This window comes from Canis aureus, chromosome 27 (genome assembly GCF_053574225.1).
Source record: "Canis aureus isolate CA01 chromosome 27, VMU_Caureus_v.1.0, whole genome shotgun sequence".
Classification (NCBI taxonomy): domain Eukaryota; kingdom Metazoa; phylum Chordata; class Mammalia; order Carnivora; family Canidae; genus Canis; species Canis aureus.
The window spans coordinates 41894270-41912751 of record NC_135637.1 but is presented as its reverse complement, the minus strand read 5'-3'; the positions used below and the strand labels follow the sequence as shown (position 1 = coordinate 41912751).

The window sequence follows — 18482 nt, the reverse complement described above, 5'->3', positions numbered from 1 at the left end:
ATGATGCCTGGTGAAAATATTTAACTGTTCTAGTATGTATGTATTTTTCTTTCTTTCTTTCTTTCTTTCTTTCTTTCTTTCTTTCTTTCTTTCTTTCTTTCTTCTTTCTTTCTTTCTTTCTTTCTTTCTTTCTTTCTTTCTTTCTTTTTTCTTTCTTTCTTTCTTTCTTTCTTTCTTTCTTTCTTTCTTTCTTTCTATTTTAAGACTATTTTTGTTTTGGTTAGTGCTCTGGATAGAAGAACACATATTATTTTTCAGGTCCATACACATGGTGTTACAGAAATGTTTGTTCTGCTTTGGTCCTGATTTTGTAGGCAAGGGAAAATGCAGGTGAGTGAGGTCGAATAGTCTACCCACTTTCACGTGGTCGGTAACTGGTAGATCCAGGAGTGGACTCCATCATTTCCACTGCCGGGCCTCTCTTAACTTCAGTGACATGAGTATCAATTAAGTTTAATTTATTTTTTTCCTGACTGCAGCCATTTTTTAACATGACAAAAGGAAATTTTCACATAAGAGGAATTGCGTCTTTGGTACCGCCTTCTGCAAGATGGGTTTCTTTCGGGTTGACATCGGTTGATTAATTGATCCCTTTATTTTATGAAATATGTTTCTTCACCTCTCATAATAGTCTTTGTTCTGGTTTGCTCTCTGGTAATAACATAGTCATCCAGCTTTCTTATTAGCATTGCATCGTGTATCCTATCCTTTCATTTTTCATGTATCTGTGTCTTTATATTATATACAAATGGAGTTGGGTATGGAAATGGATTTTCAACCTCATATGGAACAGGTCAAAGAGAAGATTTTACTGGAAAAAGGAGAAAGCTTGCAAGATACTGTGCTCTCCCCAAATGCCCAGGGTTGTTGGGACATGGGCTGCCCCAGCTGGAAACCCTGGATCCAAAAGAAATGCTGTCCCCACTGCTGGGTTGCAGATAGACTCTGCATTGGCCTCAACTGGATGTCACCTGTTCTGCTGGAGGGAGGATGGAAGACGGGGCTCTCCAAGGAGGCTTGAGTGACATTTCCTGCTCTTCTTCCTCTTCCTTCTTTAAAAAATCGCACTCTGTACATCTTCCTCAACTGTACTCTATTGTCTCTCATCTCCAAACTTTTGGCCTAAGGTAACATGGCTTCTGAAAGTTCAGAGAGATTTTAGCAATGTGAGGGTGTACTCTGGCGAAAGAAAAGGGAAGCTCTTCCTTTTTCAGCACATTACCCTGGAAATGGTTATTGCTGAATCCCAGTCATGGAAAAACACAGAGCTGAGGAGGGAGCAGGAAAACACAGTTAGATCTTCTCCATGAAAATTAAAAATCATCCAACAAAGTAGAAGTCCAGATACATGGTTTCAGTTTCACCACTTTAATTGTCGTTAAGATAATGACTGTGACTTCCTCTGGTTCAAATCCATTTGGACCATAGAGGGGAGCTCACTGCCCCCGCCGTGTATCTACACGGTATGTCCATGTGTCCGCATGTGTGGTGTGTCCGTGTGTCATGGGAAGCCTGCTGCTCCTGCTGTGATGCACGGCTGAGTCGAGGCATAAACCCTATGTTAGCCGACCTACTACTGTACATGTCTGTATTTTTTTTTCTACTTCAGGAAATAGAATCCCATTTAATTTCTGAATTACATGTTGAATTACTTGCTAAATAATATTTCGAAGGTTAATTGTGTGAAGCATTTGTAAACGACTCAGGCCTTGAACATATTCCTAGGTCAGAAAAAGCCATTGTTTTCTGACTGTGCTTTTGGATGTATTATCTGTAGGGAATCTATTTGTCATTTCATTTAAAAATAGAAGGATCCGTTTCACTCCATATTTACATGGATGTGTACTAGTATGTGAAAAAAAAGTAGAAGGAAATAATCTGCCATTTAGAAATGTGTGTGTGAGAGTGTGTGTTTAAACCTTATTCAGATTTATTGTTACAAAAGAAGGATGGTTCCTTTCAATATTCCCTAAGCAGATGAAGCTCATTGATAATAATATTATAAGGAAAAATAGTATAGCTTTTAATATTATTAATTACTACTCATTTACTGAGAAAAATCTTCCAAAGAGACCCCCCTTTTTTTGTAACTATGCAATGATATAACATTTAGGCCAAACCATGCCTTAAGAAAACGCGGCAGATACATTCTAAATTATTATTCAAGCTAGATTTATATTTATGGATTATCTATATATTCTTGTATGCTATCCTAAGGCAATGAGTTCTGTAGATATATGCCATTTATTCTAATGTCTTTAGGAGGGTACATTTTTATTTGCATAGCCACATCTCTTCTGGATGCCATAATTTTAATAAAATGGATCGGCTGAGAATGATTGCCCTAAGCTATAGTGCATTATTGTTTGGCAGAAGGATTGTTGCTGTGGGGGGGGGGGGGGAATGAGACTTGAATTGCATCAGTGCTGTTTGCATCCAACTTGCAAAATGCATGGAATCTTTAACAAAATAGGAAAGATTAGAGATGTGCTGTCTTTTCAACTCATTCAAACGGACAGCCCCAATTCAGCCTGCTGAGAAGACAGTACGTGAGCAAGCACCAAGTTGTTAACACTGGAATAGTGTGTTGTTCTGGTCAAGTGGCCTGGACGTGCCTGCAAGAAGAGTGAAGTGTGCCGTGGGTCTGCACACCGGCTTGTCTTTCACATTAAGATTTATGTTTTATGGATTTGCTCTAAGATAAAAGGAGAAAGAAGCAGTTCTCACCATGGGAGACCTCGCTACTTCTTTATGTCTTCCGTTTCTTCCTTTCTCTTATTTCCAGGGTATCTCTTTTCATATCAGAAGTCTTACTGAGTGAACCAAAGTATCGGTCTCTGTGTCTCAGGCATTTCCTTTTGTTCGGGGTGAAACCCAGTGATAACCCCTGTGAGGAGTGATGGTCGGGGAGGGGAACAGATTGGAGTTGTCAAAAGGGGAAGAGGCAATAGATGATGAAACTCACCAAGTGGTTGAATGTCCTCCTGCCACCTTCCTCTCCCAAGCTCATCATTTATAAATAGTGGAATAAAGGTTATTTTCGCCTTGCAGAGACAGGGCATTTTCTTTATCAATGCCAGATAGAACGTTGGGTGTATTTGCTGGAAAACAGATTTGCCAGTCGGCTGGGGTTTAAGCCTGTGATCTTATTAAAGAATCCCTACGAGTGGCATATGTGTTCAAATGACTGTCTTTGGCCTGCAGGTACGATTCTGGTGGATAACATGCTCATCAAAGGGACTGCGGGAGGACCAGATCCCACCATCGAACTTTCCTTAAAGGACAACGTGGATTACTGGGTGTTGCTGGACCCTGTCAAACAAATGCTTTTCCTGAACAGCACGGGCCGAGTTCTGGATAGAGACGTTAGTGACTTTTTTTTTTTTTCCCTTTGTCCCCACATCACAACCTTATTATGGGTTTAATAATGCACGCATGTGTTGATATGATCTCCCAACTTTTCCTTATATAATTTGACATTTTCTGTGCTTATCCACAAAATTTTTTTTTAACTCCTTGAAGGAAGAATAAGGAGGGAAGGGACCATCTGAGTCTGAGAGAGCCATGGTATATCCCTCCAACATCCAGGAACACGTTGAGGGTAGAGTGCCCCCCAATAAGGGGGGTGGTGAAGTGGGAAGAGTAAGAGAAGCTTGGTGAGGTCCATGGCAGCGTCTGGAAATGCAGCTCGGTGTCGCTTCGAGTTTGATGGGAAGAGTAGAGGAGCTACTCTTGGCTGATGGATGAGTTTGTGGTGGGTGCTGGTAGACCTATAAAGACATTAAAAGAAGGTGAACATGAGTTTCTCGGCAACGTGCAAGCCCAGTGGTGGCACGTAACCTAAGTCTTAATTAAAGTGGTCTAACCTAGGTATCCTATCATGAAGGACAGCCAAATTACCAAAGCTGTTGGATGTCTCACTTCTGAAAGACTTGAGTTGATTTCAGTGGTTTTCCAATGCAACTCTATTCTGAAGGACATCCTTTAGTATAAATATACTGTGTTCTGTGTCTCAAACTAAAATATTATTTTAATTTCTTACAAAAAATTGTCTTTTAAAGATAAATATCTACTTCTTTGGTATTATTATTATTATTATCATTATTATTTAATTTCTGATAAGGACAGCATTCATTGGACATTAGCTAAATTGAAACAGTGTCATGGGAATACCCTTAACATGGTTTGACTTAAAAGTAATAATTGCAAAAATGTACACAAGTATCATTTAAAGAATCATCTGAGCTGTTTTGTGTGTGTGTGAGTGTGTTTAACACAACAATCAAAACTAATTTTCTTCTACTCAAAACGTTCTTTTGGATTAACAATGCTATGTTCACATTAAACTTGGCAAGATACTTTGTAAATTAGTGTTTTCAGCAGACACCCACCTGAATCAGCTAAAGATGCTGTGGATGAGGACATCTAAAGACTATTAGTTGTGAAGTGAATATTGAAGAGGAAAATCTATAAATATGAAGCAAACAAAAGGTTGTCTATCTTATGTTAGCCTTCCATGGTTTTTGTTTGCTTGGGTTTTTTTATTGTTGTATGTGGTGGTGGTGGTGGTGGTGGTGGTGGTGGTGGTGGTGGTGGTTGTGGTGGTGGTGGTATATTTTACTAGCCTGCTGCTCTAGGGTACTCTGTTTAGGTGAAGAAAGTCTAAGTCCACTCAGCTAGTTAACTAGGAAGCCATGGTGCCGATTAGTTGGGTTTTGGTGTCAGGGAACTCTTCTTGGATAAATGTGTGACCTGGATTTAAGCAAAGAGTTAGAAGCTAGCTATCAGCATAGTAAAAGGAGTAGCATAGAAGAAGTAGGAAGCAAAGGATGAATATGAGTAACACCACACACAGTGTGTGGTGTGGACTTGCTAGCTGGTGAAGGGGCCATTGAGTGAGAGTGTAACAGTAAAAGGGGAAGAAACAAATTTTTTTTTAATTTTATTTATTTATTTATTTATTTATTTATTTATTTATTTATTTATTTATTTTTTTGATAGTCACAGAGAGAAAGAGAGAGAGGCAGAGACATAGGCAGAGGAAGAAGCAGGCTACATGCACCGGGAGCCCGACGTGGGATTCGATCCCGGGTCTCCAGGATCGCGCCCTGGGCCAAAGGCAGGCGCTAAACCGCTGCGCCACCCAGGGATCCCGGGGAAGAAACAATTTGATGTAAAGAAACTGTCAAATCTTTATAACATACCAGGAATGAATTGCACCCTTGAGAAATACTTCCTCAGAGGCTCACCCTATTGCCTTTTACCAGTAGTAAATTTCCAGGAGTCAAGGAAATAATGACACTAGGCTGAAATTCACTCTTTGCTTGATGGGTTTATTGGTAAGTCTTCATTTTGGGGAAGGGGAGCCCTTAGTCAGGATTCTGATCAAATATATGAACTTACTTCTCAAGAAAAAGTTTATTTGCACATAAATAAATTACACGCCATCAGATTCAAGAGTTTCACTAGCTACGAAGCTTATACAGGCCCCAGGTTACCAATCTTGCCTTGGGTAAAGTATCTTCCTACCTTTTTTACTCTCAGATTGTTAGAGAATCTTGCATCTCAAAAATCAGTCATTGTAAATAGAACCAAGGGAAGAAATGATAATTTACCTCATATGTACTTTTCTATCCCGTCCTACTGGAGTAACTTGCTGTAGTCTTAATGTTTTCCCTAGCGATTAGATGCCGGCCATATTTCCCTTAATAGAAAGTGATCTCCTTGTGCCTGGGAAAAAAATAAATCTCAATATAACCTCTTACTTTGGTGCAGTTTACCATGTCCTACATTAACCTTTGAATTTTTTAAATTCCTGTGAATTGCTGTCTCTGATGCCGCAATGCTCTTAGAGCTTTATTCATCAAAGTCTAAAGGCTTTTATTCTGAAAATTCTTAACCCACCACCCTTCTGTTGTGTGTGAAGCATAGACTATTGCTACTAGGAAAGGAGCATGGCAAATCAGTGCTTTTAGTCCGAATCTAATCACAATTGGAAATTTTAATTTTATTTAATTGTAAAATAATATATGCTTATGGTAGACATATCAGAAAAAAAAAAAAAAAAGAAAAAAGAAAAAGCAGGGACACCTGGGTGGCTCAGTGGTTGAGCATCTGCCTTCAGCTCAGTTGGTGATCCTGGGGTCCTAGGATTGAGTCCCACATCGGGCTCCTTTCAGGGAGACTGCTTTTCCCTCTGTCTGTGTCTCTGCTTCTCTCCGTGTGTCTCTCATGAATAAATAAATAAAATCTTTAAAAAAAAGAAAAGAAAAAGCATATGTATATATATGGTTTTTCCCTCTAAGGAACAAATTTAGACTTAGAATTTCTTTATCTAGATTTAATATTTATCCTGCTGTATATTTTTTAAGCACATATATGTGTTAGCATGTGTCTTTATATCATACTGTTTAAAAAGTTTTTTTTAAAGATTTACCTATTTATTTGAGAGAGCAAGCATGTGCAGGGGAGGGGGAGAGGGAGAGGGAGAGAATCTCAAGCAGGCTCCCTGCTGAGGGCAGACCTCCACACGGGGCTCCATCTCAGGACTCTGAAATCACAACCTGAGCTGAAACCAAGAGTTGGTTGTTGAACAGGCTAAACCACCCAGACACCCCTTTTCAGGCTGCTTTGTAATTTGTCATATACATCCTTCCATGTGAATGAACGTACACATCATCCTTTTTAATGGCTGTGTAGTGTTTTGCTGGATGAATAAATCAGGATTATTTTTCTTTAAAAAAAAATGTTTTACTTATTTATTCATTAGAGATGGGGGGGGGGCAGAGACACAGGCAGAGGGAGAAGCAGGCTCCATGCAGGGAGCCCGATGTGGGACTCGATCCCGGGTCTCCAGGGTCACACCCTAGGCCGAAGGCAGCGCTAAACCGCTTGGCCCCCCGGGCTGCCCAGGATTATTTTTCAAAACAATCTCCTATTTTGGATGTCAGGTCTGCTTACAACTCTTGGTGGCTTTTTTTCTTGTGGTGCCTTTGGCTCGTTTTGCTCTCAGGGTAATGCTGGCCACATACAGTGGGTTTAGAAGAGTTCCCTCTTCTGTGTTTGGAAGAGTTTGAGAAGGGTTGGTATTCATTCGACTTTGAATATTTGGTTGGATGGACCAGTGGAGCCACCTGGTTCTGGGCTTTTCTTTGTTAGGAGGCTTCTGATGACTGTTTCTCCCTCCTTACTAGTAACTGATCTATTCAGATTTCCTGTTTCTTCAAGATTTAGTCTTGCTTGTGTCTCTAGGAGTTTGTCCATTTCTTCCAGACAGTACAATTTGTTGACATATAATTATTCATAGTAGTCTCTTATGATCCTCTGTATTTCTGAGGTATCAGGTGTGACGTCCCCTCCATGTTTCTAATTGTATTTATCGGAGTCCTCTTCTTTGTTGCTGTTCTTGGTGAGTCCAGCTAAAGATTGGTCCATTTTCTTAATCTTTTCAAAGAAAGCTTTCAGTTTGGGCTCCTGGATGGCTCAGTCAGTGAAGCGTGTGCCTTCGGCTCAGGTCGTGATCTCAGGGTCCTGGGATCGAGCCCCGTGTCAGGCTCCCTGCTCAGTGAGGAGTCTGCTTCTGCTTCTGCTTCTGCCTCTCCCTTTGCCCCTGCTTGTGCTTGTGCTCTCTTTCTCTGTGATAAATAAATAAATAAATAAATAAATAAATAAATAAATAAATAAATAAATATAAATAAATAAAGTTTTAAAGAAAGCTTTTAGTTTTATTGACCTTTTTTGTTGTCTCTTTTAGTATCTATTTCATTTACTTCAGATCCAATCTTTGTTATTTTCTCTCTTGTACTCACTTTGGGTCTTATGTGTTCTTCTTTTTCTAGTTCCTTGAGTGTAAAGTTAGACTATTTGAGATTTTTTTCTGGTCTCTTGATGTAGACATTTACCCCTCTGATCTTCCTTTTGAGAATTGCTTTTCCTGCATCTTGTAAGTTTGGGTACACTGTGTGTCAATTTTCAGTTGTGTCAAGGTATTTCTTTTTATTTCTTTTTTTAGTTTTTCTTTGGCCCATTGGTTGTTCAGCAACATGTAGCGTAATCTCCATGTGTTTGTGAATTTTCTGGTTTTCTTCTTATATTTGGTTTCTGGTGTCATACCATTGTGGTTGGGAAAGGCGCTTGATAGGATTTCAAAATTCTTATTTATGAAGACAAGTTTTGTGGCCTAGCTTCTGATCTGTCATGGAGAATTCTCCACGCACACTTGAGAAGTATGTCCTCCTGCTTTTGGATAGAATGCTCTGTATGTGTCTAAGTCCATCTGGTCTAATGTGTTGTTCAAGGCGATGCTTCCTTATAGATTTTCTGTCCGAATGATCTATGCATTGATGTACGTGGGGCATTAAAGTTCCCCACTATTATTGCATTGCTGTCTATTTCTCCCCTTAGGTCTGTTAATATTTACTTTATATATTTAGTGGCTCCTTTGCTGTGTGCATAAATGTGTACAGATGTTACATCCTCTTGTTGGATGACCTCATTATCATTATGTAATGTCCCTTGTCTCTTATTACAGTCTGTGTTTTGAAGTCTTTTCTTTTTTTTCTAATATAACTATACCTACCTCTGCATTCTATTAGTTTCTTGACAGGCAGTTCTCTAGGTGGATGCCAACATTCTTTGAGTTGGTCATTTTATGAGCATAATGAATCATAACAAAAAATGTGGATTCTCTGAATAGCAAAAGAGGGCCAACAGTCAGGGTTTTGACCCTATGAACAACTGCCAAAACTCCATATTACGTTCACCAGGGTAGAATTTATTTTAGTACTTCTTAGGTGAAAATTGCTCTGGAAATTTTTTGTTAGTGGAATTTTTTCCACTGAGCTTTTCAAATACAATGATGCTTTTTGACATGTCTTAGACCATTTGGGCTGCTATAATAAAATACCAGGGACTGGATGGCTTAGAAAACAGGAATTTATTTCTTGTAGTTCCAGAGGCTGAATGGATGAAACCAGGATGCCAGCAAGGTCAGGGGAAGGTCCTCTCCAGGTTGCAGACTTCTTATATTCTCACATGGTAGAAAAGGACAAGGATGCCCTCTGAGGCCTCTTTTTAAAGGTATTAATTTCATCACCTAATCACTTGATTCATGTTGCTAAAGGAAAATAAGAAAGTGGTTGATGAAACTCAACGGGTGTTAGAATTTCTGCCTCTTACCTTCTTCTCCCAAAAAAATATTTTATACACAGCATAATAAAGGTATGTTTGCCTTTTTGAAGCAGTACATTTTCAAATCATGCTTAAAGTTGAATATTTTCTGCATTGAAACATATTGGCCAGTCAGCCGGAGGCCCTATCTTCTAATACCATCTTATTGGATTTCCACGTGTGAGTTTTGGAGGGACAAAGCAATCAGACCATTGCATAGGAGTATTCTGATTTTATCAAAGTTCTTTGGCTTATAAGGAAAGGCACAAAAATGCCATCAAATAAGCTTGAGTCAATGGGTGAAGAATATTAAGCATATCAACATCACAGAAATGAAAAATAATTTGATTCTAGCAAAATCATAAGTTTATCAGGGACAGAAGAAACTACTTGTTCTTAGACCACATGATCTCTAAGCTGTACATTTCTTTCTGTATATGTTGTGTTTTATTCTTCCTGCAGATCAGATTCCTCTGTGTACTTCTAATTTTGTCCCCTTACTTTGGTTTTACGTGGCTTTGGTCACATTGATGTCCAACCCATTGCACTAGTTCCCTGTAAGCTTTCAATGCAGGCTGATCACAGTCACTGTGCCTTGTCTCATTAACGAGAGAGAGCTCCTAAATTACTCACTGGCTTAGCTCAGTTAGAGACAGGAAAGAGGGGCATGTCCACTCAGTAGATCCCTGTTCAGGTCCATCTGTTCTTTCTGCAGTGGTTGGGGAAAGTGTGTTTTCCAGAGAAGGAATTCTAAATCATGTTTTCTGTACTTTGTTCATGGAGGCCATAAACTAAATCTTAAAGGAAACATTTGAACAATTACGGCCACACAGAACTAAAAGAAAACTTAATATCAATGAATACATATTTTTAAGATTAAATGTTTAAAAATGAGGAAATAAAAAAATGATCTTTATGAAAATTTCTGAAGATAAAAATAAAATGTAAAATTTCTCAACCCTCCCATGATTGCATTCAATTAGAAAACTTCTGTATGACATTGTAGACATAGGACCTTTTGACAATTTTCAAGGTTAGACCGTAAGTCTTGCCTTGATGGTCATTATTTTTTATTCCTTATTTTTATTTCTGTTTACTGAACTTCTATACATTTCTTTCATGAAAAAGAGAGAGAGGGATCCCTGGGTGGCGCAGTGGTTTAGCGCCTGCCTTTGGCCCAGGGCGCGATCCTGGAGACCCGGGATCGAATCCCACGTCAGGCTCCCGGTGCATGGAGCCTGCTTCTCCCTCTGCCTGTGTCTCTGCCTCTCTCTCCCTCTCTGTGACTATCATAAATAAATAAAAATTAAAAAAAAATTAAAAAAAAAAAAGAAAAAGAGAGAGGCAGAGAGACAATGTGAAGGTGTAAAATGAAGAGTCATGAGTGAGAAAACTATCAAAATATGTTCCGGCATGAAAAAGTAAGTTTCAGTAATGAAGCAACATCACATAAGATGTTTGACATCCAAATGTATGTTTCACATGGCCGATATTCCCTCGTCACTTTTGGGCATGAAATAGTAATGGTCATAATGACATTGATAATTAAGACAATAATAGAAAGAGAAATATGATTCCATCACAGTCCTATTATGTTTACCTCAAAACTCTGGGCAACATTTTAAAAGCTTTGAACAGAGAATAATCATGTGCATGGAAATCCCAAACATCCTACCTTCCCATCTTTCAGACTAATTTGGCAGCTGCACAGAGAGCATTGACTCCCACCTGGGCCAGTGTCTATGACCCCCCAGGGCTGCCTGCTTTTATCTCTGTGGCCAATAGCATACATGGACTATGAGCCTCTTGGTCCTTGCTTGGACTTTGAGACAATCTCCTAATAGCCCTCTCACCACATGTCATGTTTTAACCCGTTTTACATTCAGTGTCTGAAACACAATTCCAACCTTGGTCAGTAGACACATCTTCATTGTGCTCAGACCTTGCCTGGTACTCTTTTATTTTTCTTTTTAATTATTCTCTTTTATTTATTTATTTTTTAAGATTGACTTATTTGAGATAGAGAAGAGGAACAGAGGGAGAGAAACTCAAGCTGACTTGCTGCTGAGAGCAGAGCCTGATGTGGGGCTCGATCCCAGGACCCTGAGATCAGACCTGAGCTGAAATCAAAAGTGGAGGCTTAACCATCTGCACCAGCCAGGAGCCCCTCCTTGGTGCTCTTTTAAGTCTATGCTTAGAAACCACCTTTATCCAGGGCACCTGGGTGGCTCAGTCTGTGAGGTATCTGCCTTTGGCTCAGGTCATGATACCAGGGTCCTGGAGTTGAGCCCCTCATTGGCTCCCTGCTCAGTAGGAAGTCTATCACTCCCCCTGCTTATGCTCTCTCTCTCTCTCTCTCAAATAAATAAAGTCTTAAAAAAATAAAGAAACTGGCTTTATCCTCTACCATCAATTGAATGTCACCTACTACCAAGACCTGCCTTAAATGCCACTGTCTACGTAAAATATTTCTTAATGTGACACTGGTATGTAACTCCTTGCTCTTAACTCTTAAGCCTTCAAAACTCTTTGACTTGCTTTATAGTTACTTATGTTCATGTCATATCAGTTTTATAGGATTTGGTTACTGCACTAGGACTGCACCATATTAATCCCAAACCACAGTGAATTTTGAACTTAGAATGCAATGAAATAAACTGAATATCCTTAATAGTTGATTATGAAAATTTATCTAAATATTACATTATCCTAATTAGATTTTCAAGTAGGTACTTTCCTCTTTAGGCAACTTATATCAATATACCACTTATTATAAAACTTTAATTTGTGAGAGACACTTCTAACTCTGGCCAGCCATGTCCTTTAGGTTTATTTCATTATTTAGAACTAATTTCTACAGCATGCTGTGCCTTACTTCCTTCCCAGTCTCCCAGTTGATCTGTGAAATCATGAAGATTTTTGATTTTGTAAAGTTAGTAAGTACACAGGAAGAGAAATCATGACAAAATCCTTTCAGTCCTGTGAGGATTGAATAAAGTTGGCCTTTGCCTTAGGAAAGATAAAATCAAGTCTTATACAGGTTAGCTAAAAGTTTGTTTTCTCTTTAAGTCAGTAAGCCCTCCAGATAACATGGTATCTAGAGAAAACTCACTTCTGCTGGGATTGAGGATGAATGTCATCATCAACTCTGCTAACCCTCCTCACATCAGTAAATTTCTTATAAAAACTTTATGTTGCATGTTAAATCCTAAGTGATTATCTGAAAAGCCTCATAATAAAATTTTTAATTTTTGTCTTCATTCAAATTATGAAATTCATACATATTTGTTGGAAATCTTTCTTTCCTTAACTTTCTAGTCTCAGATATTCATACTCTCAGATATTCAGAGATAACCTCCATCAACTGTTGGTATGTATCATTCCCGCAACCTTGATATGCATAACACTAACATACAAATATGCATTCACATATTATGTTACACATTCATTTTCGAATTGGGAGAATAGTTGGCATGTCTAGATATATATGAATGGTAGTTGTTTTAAGTAATTAGCCCAAAATAATTTACACACAGTTTTGTTTAGGTTTTTTTTTTTTTCTTCTTCTTTATGTATGAATCAATTTAAGAGGATTAGGGAAAATAAAATTGGCAGGCCTTATTTTTGCCACCAATTATGAAAGATAACCCCAAATTTCCCTAACAGATTCCTAAGCATTTTGTAGTCCCTAAATTCTTACTGACTTGTAGAACTCCACTTGATATATTTATGACCTTCTTATACAGCAGAATAGAATCTATTCCAAGCCAAGATTACAACGTGTGTTATATATGAGCCACAGGGAATTCTGGCCTTCAACCCAATCCATTACAGTTGGAATTTATTGCAAGCTAAGGCCTATCCATGCTACTCACAGTTGCATGGGGAGCTGAAGTTGAGAGTGGCAAGAGTTCCCAGTGACCTGGTTATTTCTAATTTATGGGCATGTCACAGGACTAAGCAGAGGCTCAGTGCACAGAGCATTTGATTCCCTACTTACAAAGATTGTGACCTCTCCATCCCAGTGCGACCGCACAACCACTCAAGATAGCATTAGAAGTTGAGAAGAAATGGTTTTATAGGTCTCTTGTAATATTTAGAAGATAGATAGCTTTAGAAGAACTCAATTCACCTGTCTTCTAAGGGGTGCCAAGGGCTAACAGTACAAGCATTTCTGTTTTGTTTTTTGACTTCGTGGTATGTTTTTGTTTTGTGGATTTTTTATTTATTTATTTATTTATTTATTTATTTATTTATTTTTTACTTTAAAATTGAAATATGTAGGACTTTCCTTAAAAACCTATTCAAGAAAACATCTTAAGACTGATAGTAAAAATGGAGAGACCCAATCTTTTTAACTGATCTCCTTGCCTCAGGGTTGTAGGTTTTTGGTGATGGGCTTGTTTTATATGATGGTCCATTTTATCTGTGCTGCTCTGGATTAATACAAAGGCCTCTACATATATTGAAGAAAAAAATGCTTTGTGATATTTTTCATTCATTGTTGTTATTCTGTTCTCTGAGATTGTAGTGAATAAGCTAATAGATCTTTTCAAAACAACCATTCAGATGTCTGGAGCAAGATGTCATCCTGCATTTTTTAGTTAAATATCCTCAATTTCTATCACACATCCTCGAGATGTTCAGACTTCACATCCTATCTACCCATAAAATGGTGCTGACTATAGCATCTGATACAATTAATGAATATGAAGTTTGTATTACTGCTCTGGCACTCCACTTACATTTATATGGGAGTGTAGACCCCTTTCGTTTATCAAAATTTCACAATTATATTTTCACATTAATGTTTATAGCCATAGATTATACTTGGGCAATTATTTTTTTTTTTTGCCTGCTGCCAATAAGGTGATCTAAATTTGTCATTGTAAAATCGTATCATTATATAAGCTGTTTGCCTGACTTATTAAAATGATTTTGAATGTTGCCTTTTGTCATTAAATATATGACATATTGTTCTGAGCATTGTGACTCCACAGATTTTATACACAGGACTTTAATGCCTTCATTTATGTCAATAATTAAAAAAGAAATGGGGTATATATTAGAACACAGAGCTATACGGCCCTAACCAGGTACCTTCCTGGATGTTAATGATTCTTAAATTTATTCTCTCTAGGTACATTTATTCAGTCAGGTAGAAGTAAATTAAAATGCCTTTTCCTTTACTGGCTGTAAAAAAAAAATATCTTGAGATTAAACAAATTTCTTTCAGTGTAGATATGGTCTCTGTAGCATTCTCCTCATTTAGAGATGTGTCATGTGACATTTTAATGATCTCATCCTAGCTTCCAGGGATCACTGCTATATCTTTAAACCGGTTTCAATAAAATATCTAATAATTATTTCATAATCCAAAAGTGTCAGTTTGTATTTTAAAAACTCCATGTAATTTGCTTTCTTGGGAATTTAACTTTTTTTAAATAAAAAAAAGTCACATCTGCTAGATGTGCCTGGCACAGGGCAACCTCGTGTGATGCTTACAGTGATCAAATCGGTGTTTTTTCTTCTCCCAGTTTTTAGAGAGGAGCCAACTGTGCATTGAAAGATTGTGCACAAAGTAGATGGTTAGCAGGTCACTGTTATGGGCCGGAAGACACATAGTGTGAGACATGGGGGATGCATAGATGTACTCCAGGCACCATATAGTTACTGGGCAGAGAGCTTTGGTCATGACCAAACAACACGCCAGGCCTCCTGGACCTTCCAGCCCAGGGAAGGGATGCAGACTGAAATAAATCTGTCAACTGTGTAAAATGCAAAGGGGCGGGTGAGAAATATAATAAAGAAAAATAAACAGTGAGGGGAGAAGTTGGAAGGAGAGAGCAGACTGGAGGCCTCGTCCTTCAGATGGGTGGTCAGAACACGGTCGTTCTGATAAAATGATGTATTTAGAGGGAAAATTGTGTGAGGTCGAAAAAAACTTTAAAATTACAAAGGAGTACTTTATAGTGTTAAACACTTTGACTCAAAGGTCAAAGAGATGTAAGTTTGCATCCCAGTTCTGAAAGCTCTTGGCCATGCAACCTGAGTTAATAAGTGCCCTTTGGATGACACCCTTCGCTTTCAAGAATTTGTCATTGAAAAGGGGGCCAGCGGGCACAAATTTATGTGCAGAATACTTATTGAAATATGGTTTCTAGTGACAAAAGTGGACAGCATACAACATTTCACCATAAGTTTCTACTAAAACGAATTATGCCATAGACTCATAATGGAGTCTGTTAAATCACATAATAGAGCATCATAGTATACACCAAAAAGCTGTCATAACTCTGTATTTACAAATATGGGATGATTCACTGTGTGTGTGTGTGTGTGTGTGTGTGTGTGTAATAGTTGTATATTTGGAGAGAAAAAGATTAGCAAAATCAGCATTTACATGTATAAAATGAATAAGGTTGTTTGGATTGTGAATGGATTCTCTCCTTTGGATTTTATTTTATTTTATTTTATTTTATTTTATTTTATTTTTTATTTTATTTTATTTTATTTTATTTTATTTTATTTTATTTTATTCTATTATTTTATTTTATTTTTGGATTGTATTTTAATTTGTATCCGATATAAACATCTATTTTAACAAAAGTGTAAATGAGCACAAATGTGATGCAACACCTCATCCCCAAGGATTTTATCATTAATACATTGTTTTTACAGAATGCAAGTTCATATCATTGCTTTTTTAACTTTTGGAGGGACAGAATTTGTTCAATCCTTAGATCTCTGCACTGGTTTTGTGATTATTCTCATCAGCTGCCCTCTGATGGTGGACATACTCCAGACATCTATATTTTGAGACACAGAACTGAACAGTAAAATAATCACAATTGCCTTCTCTTGTTTTTAAAATAGGGAAAAGGTATCAATCTTTACAGATTATTCTTGTTCTATTTTTAAGTATTTTTAAAAATTTTAAAAGATTTTATTTATTTATTCATGAGAGACACAGAGAGGGAGAGGCAGAGACACAGACAGAGGGAGAAGAAGTGGGTTCCCTGTGGGGGGCCCCATGTGGGACTCGATCCCAGGATCCCAGGGTCATGACCTGAGCCCAAGGCAGATGCTCACCCACGGGGCCACCCAGATCCAGATTATTCTTACTTTAAAATAATATTTTATGAAACAATTGTGCTGTGACTGTAATTGAGAAGCTTCCATTTCAATGCTTTTCTTAAAAAAAAAGATGTGCTTCTGTTCTGCAGCCCCCGATGAACATACACTCCATCGTGGTGCAAGTCCAGTGCATCAACAAGAAGGTGGGCACTGTGATCTACCATGAAGTTCGAATTGTGGTGAGGGACAGGAATGACAACTCGCCCACGTTCAAACACGACAGTTACTACGCCACCGTGAATGAGGTCAGTTTCCAGCGCCTCTTGCCTTCTACCCTCTTTATTGATGTATCTGACTCCCTGCATGCTACACACGCTTTCAGGTGATGCTCCACAATAATGGGCTTGGCTATTGAAAAATATCACACACGCACACACACACAAAAATCATGTTAAGACATGATGCTTTAGGAGAAATAGGATTTTGGTTACTTCTGGTAAGATTTCAAGAATTTATTTTGCTATTGGCAACATCTGCTTTGCTTAATTATAAATTATAAATAATTATTAAATGACCAACATAGTGGTATTTTCTATCATCTCGGATAATTTCATGCTCGAATCCATACATATGCTTACTGAGGTTCAACAGGAGCTATTTATTTGCATTGTAACTTGCTGATTGTTTCCCATATCTCTGAGGGGGTGGCAGCAGTGAAATACCGAAAGGGAGAATCTATTTGATATTCTTTCAATTTAAAAGATTTCCTTAATTTTATTTTTATTTATTTTTTTGAAGATTTTATTTATGTATTTGAGAGTAAGAGAGAGAGCACAAGTGGTGGGGGGTGGCAGAGGGAAAGGGAGAAGCAGGCTCCCCATGGAGAGGGACTGGATCCCAGGACCCTGAGAGCATGACCTGAGCGGAAGGCTGATGCTTTGCCAGCTGAGCCACCCAGGAGCCCCAAGTTATTTCCTTGATTTTAAAAACAAGTTCTAGCAAATGCAAATATTTAAATAAAAATCACAACTCAATTCTTATGCTGATTAAATATTTTTTTTTAAAATGCAAGTATCACAGATTCATTAGAACATGTTTTTTTGTTGTTTTACTTTCTTTTATTTTTCCTTTGAGACAAAAATCCATGGGCCAGAAAACCCTGTTTATGTTACTAATAAAAAAAAAAAAAAAAGCTACTCAGCTAATTTTTTGTTATTCCACTAAGAAAATAATTCCAATGTATCTCTGGTATCACCTATTATACATGCTTTAGACACATGAAAAATGAACCAAGTTTTTAATAGTCCATATATATTCACAGGTTATTTTTAACACACACGCACACACACACCCCCAAGACGTTGTTTTAACCTGAAAAAGGATGTACTTGTTTTATAGGAGGAAATGTGTACTTGGGGCATTAGAAACAGCATGGAGCCTTTAACCTCTACACACTAGCTTTTTTCATATTATTTAAAATGTATCTTCTTCTTTAAAAAAGTATCTTATTCATCTCAATATTCTATTAGTAAAAAATAAATGATGTTTCTTATAACATGAGCCTTTGTAGATTGAATTACAAAAAAAAAAAAAAAAAAAAAAAAAAGAAAGAAAAAAGCCATGAACTCTTCTGTTAAGGTTATTGGGACAGGTTTACCCGTCAGTGTTAATTCTTCTGAGCTGCTTTTATTTAACAGGTTCCTGCTAAAACAGACAGATGCTACTTAATGTAATTAACCATGTCACAGGATTAATTATTTTCGCATCTCAAGTGTACTCTTTGAGTGAGATTTTGCTTCGTTGGTCTGAGTGCTAACCTCCTCTGTGAATAAGCTGATATCAGATCCCCGACAGCCCACTCTTGCACCACATGTAACAATTCCTGGAGCCACACCTTTAATTCATTTTTTGTGAATTAATTTACAATGTTCGGTTTGGATTTCAGAGTGCTCTGTGTGATCTGACTACTTTGGCGCCTGCCCGCCCCCCCCCCTTTGGCACCTTGCTGAAAAATAACCTTTTCAAGTACTATTTTAAACTTATCATTCCCCTATTCAGAAATTGTGTAAAATTTCTCATTATTTTCTGGAAAAAGGTCATCTTGTCTCCACTGGCTGACTTTCAAGGCCTTCCATAATCTGACCTTTCCTCAGTGTTCTTGGCATGGAGGTCCTCTCTCTTCATGCATCACTATCCAGGTTAATTTCTGCACGTCTCGGAAACATTTCCATCTCTAG

The 18482-nt window shown here is 37.8% G+C and overlaps 1 protein-coding gene across 2 annotated transcripts in view; it reads left to right on the top strand.

The window, feature by feature from the left end:
- The window catches only part of PCDH15 (protocadherin related 15), an 869139-nt gene that overhangs the window by 368316 nt on the left and 482341 nt on the right, over window positions 1-18482 (top strand). For both annotated transcript variants that reach the window (XM_077874888.1, XM_077874887.1), the window contains exons 5-6: window positions 3205-3365; window positions 16395-16550. In XM_077874888.1, the coding sequence (XP_077731014.1) occupies window positions 3205-3365; window positions 16395-16550 (317 nt within the window). The remainder of the gene's footprint in view (window positions 1-3204; window positions 3366-16394; window positions 16551-18482) is intronic.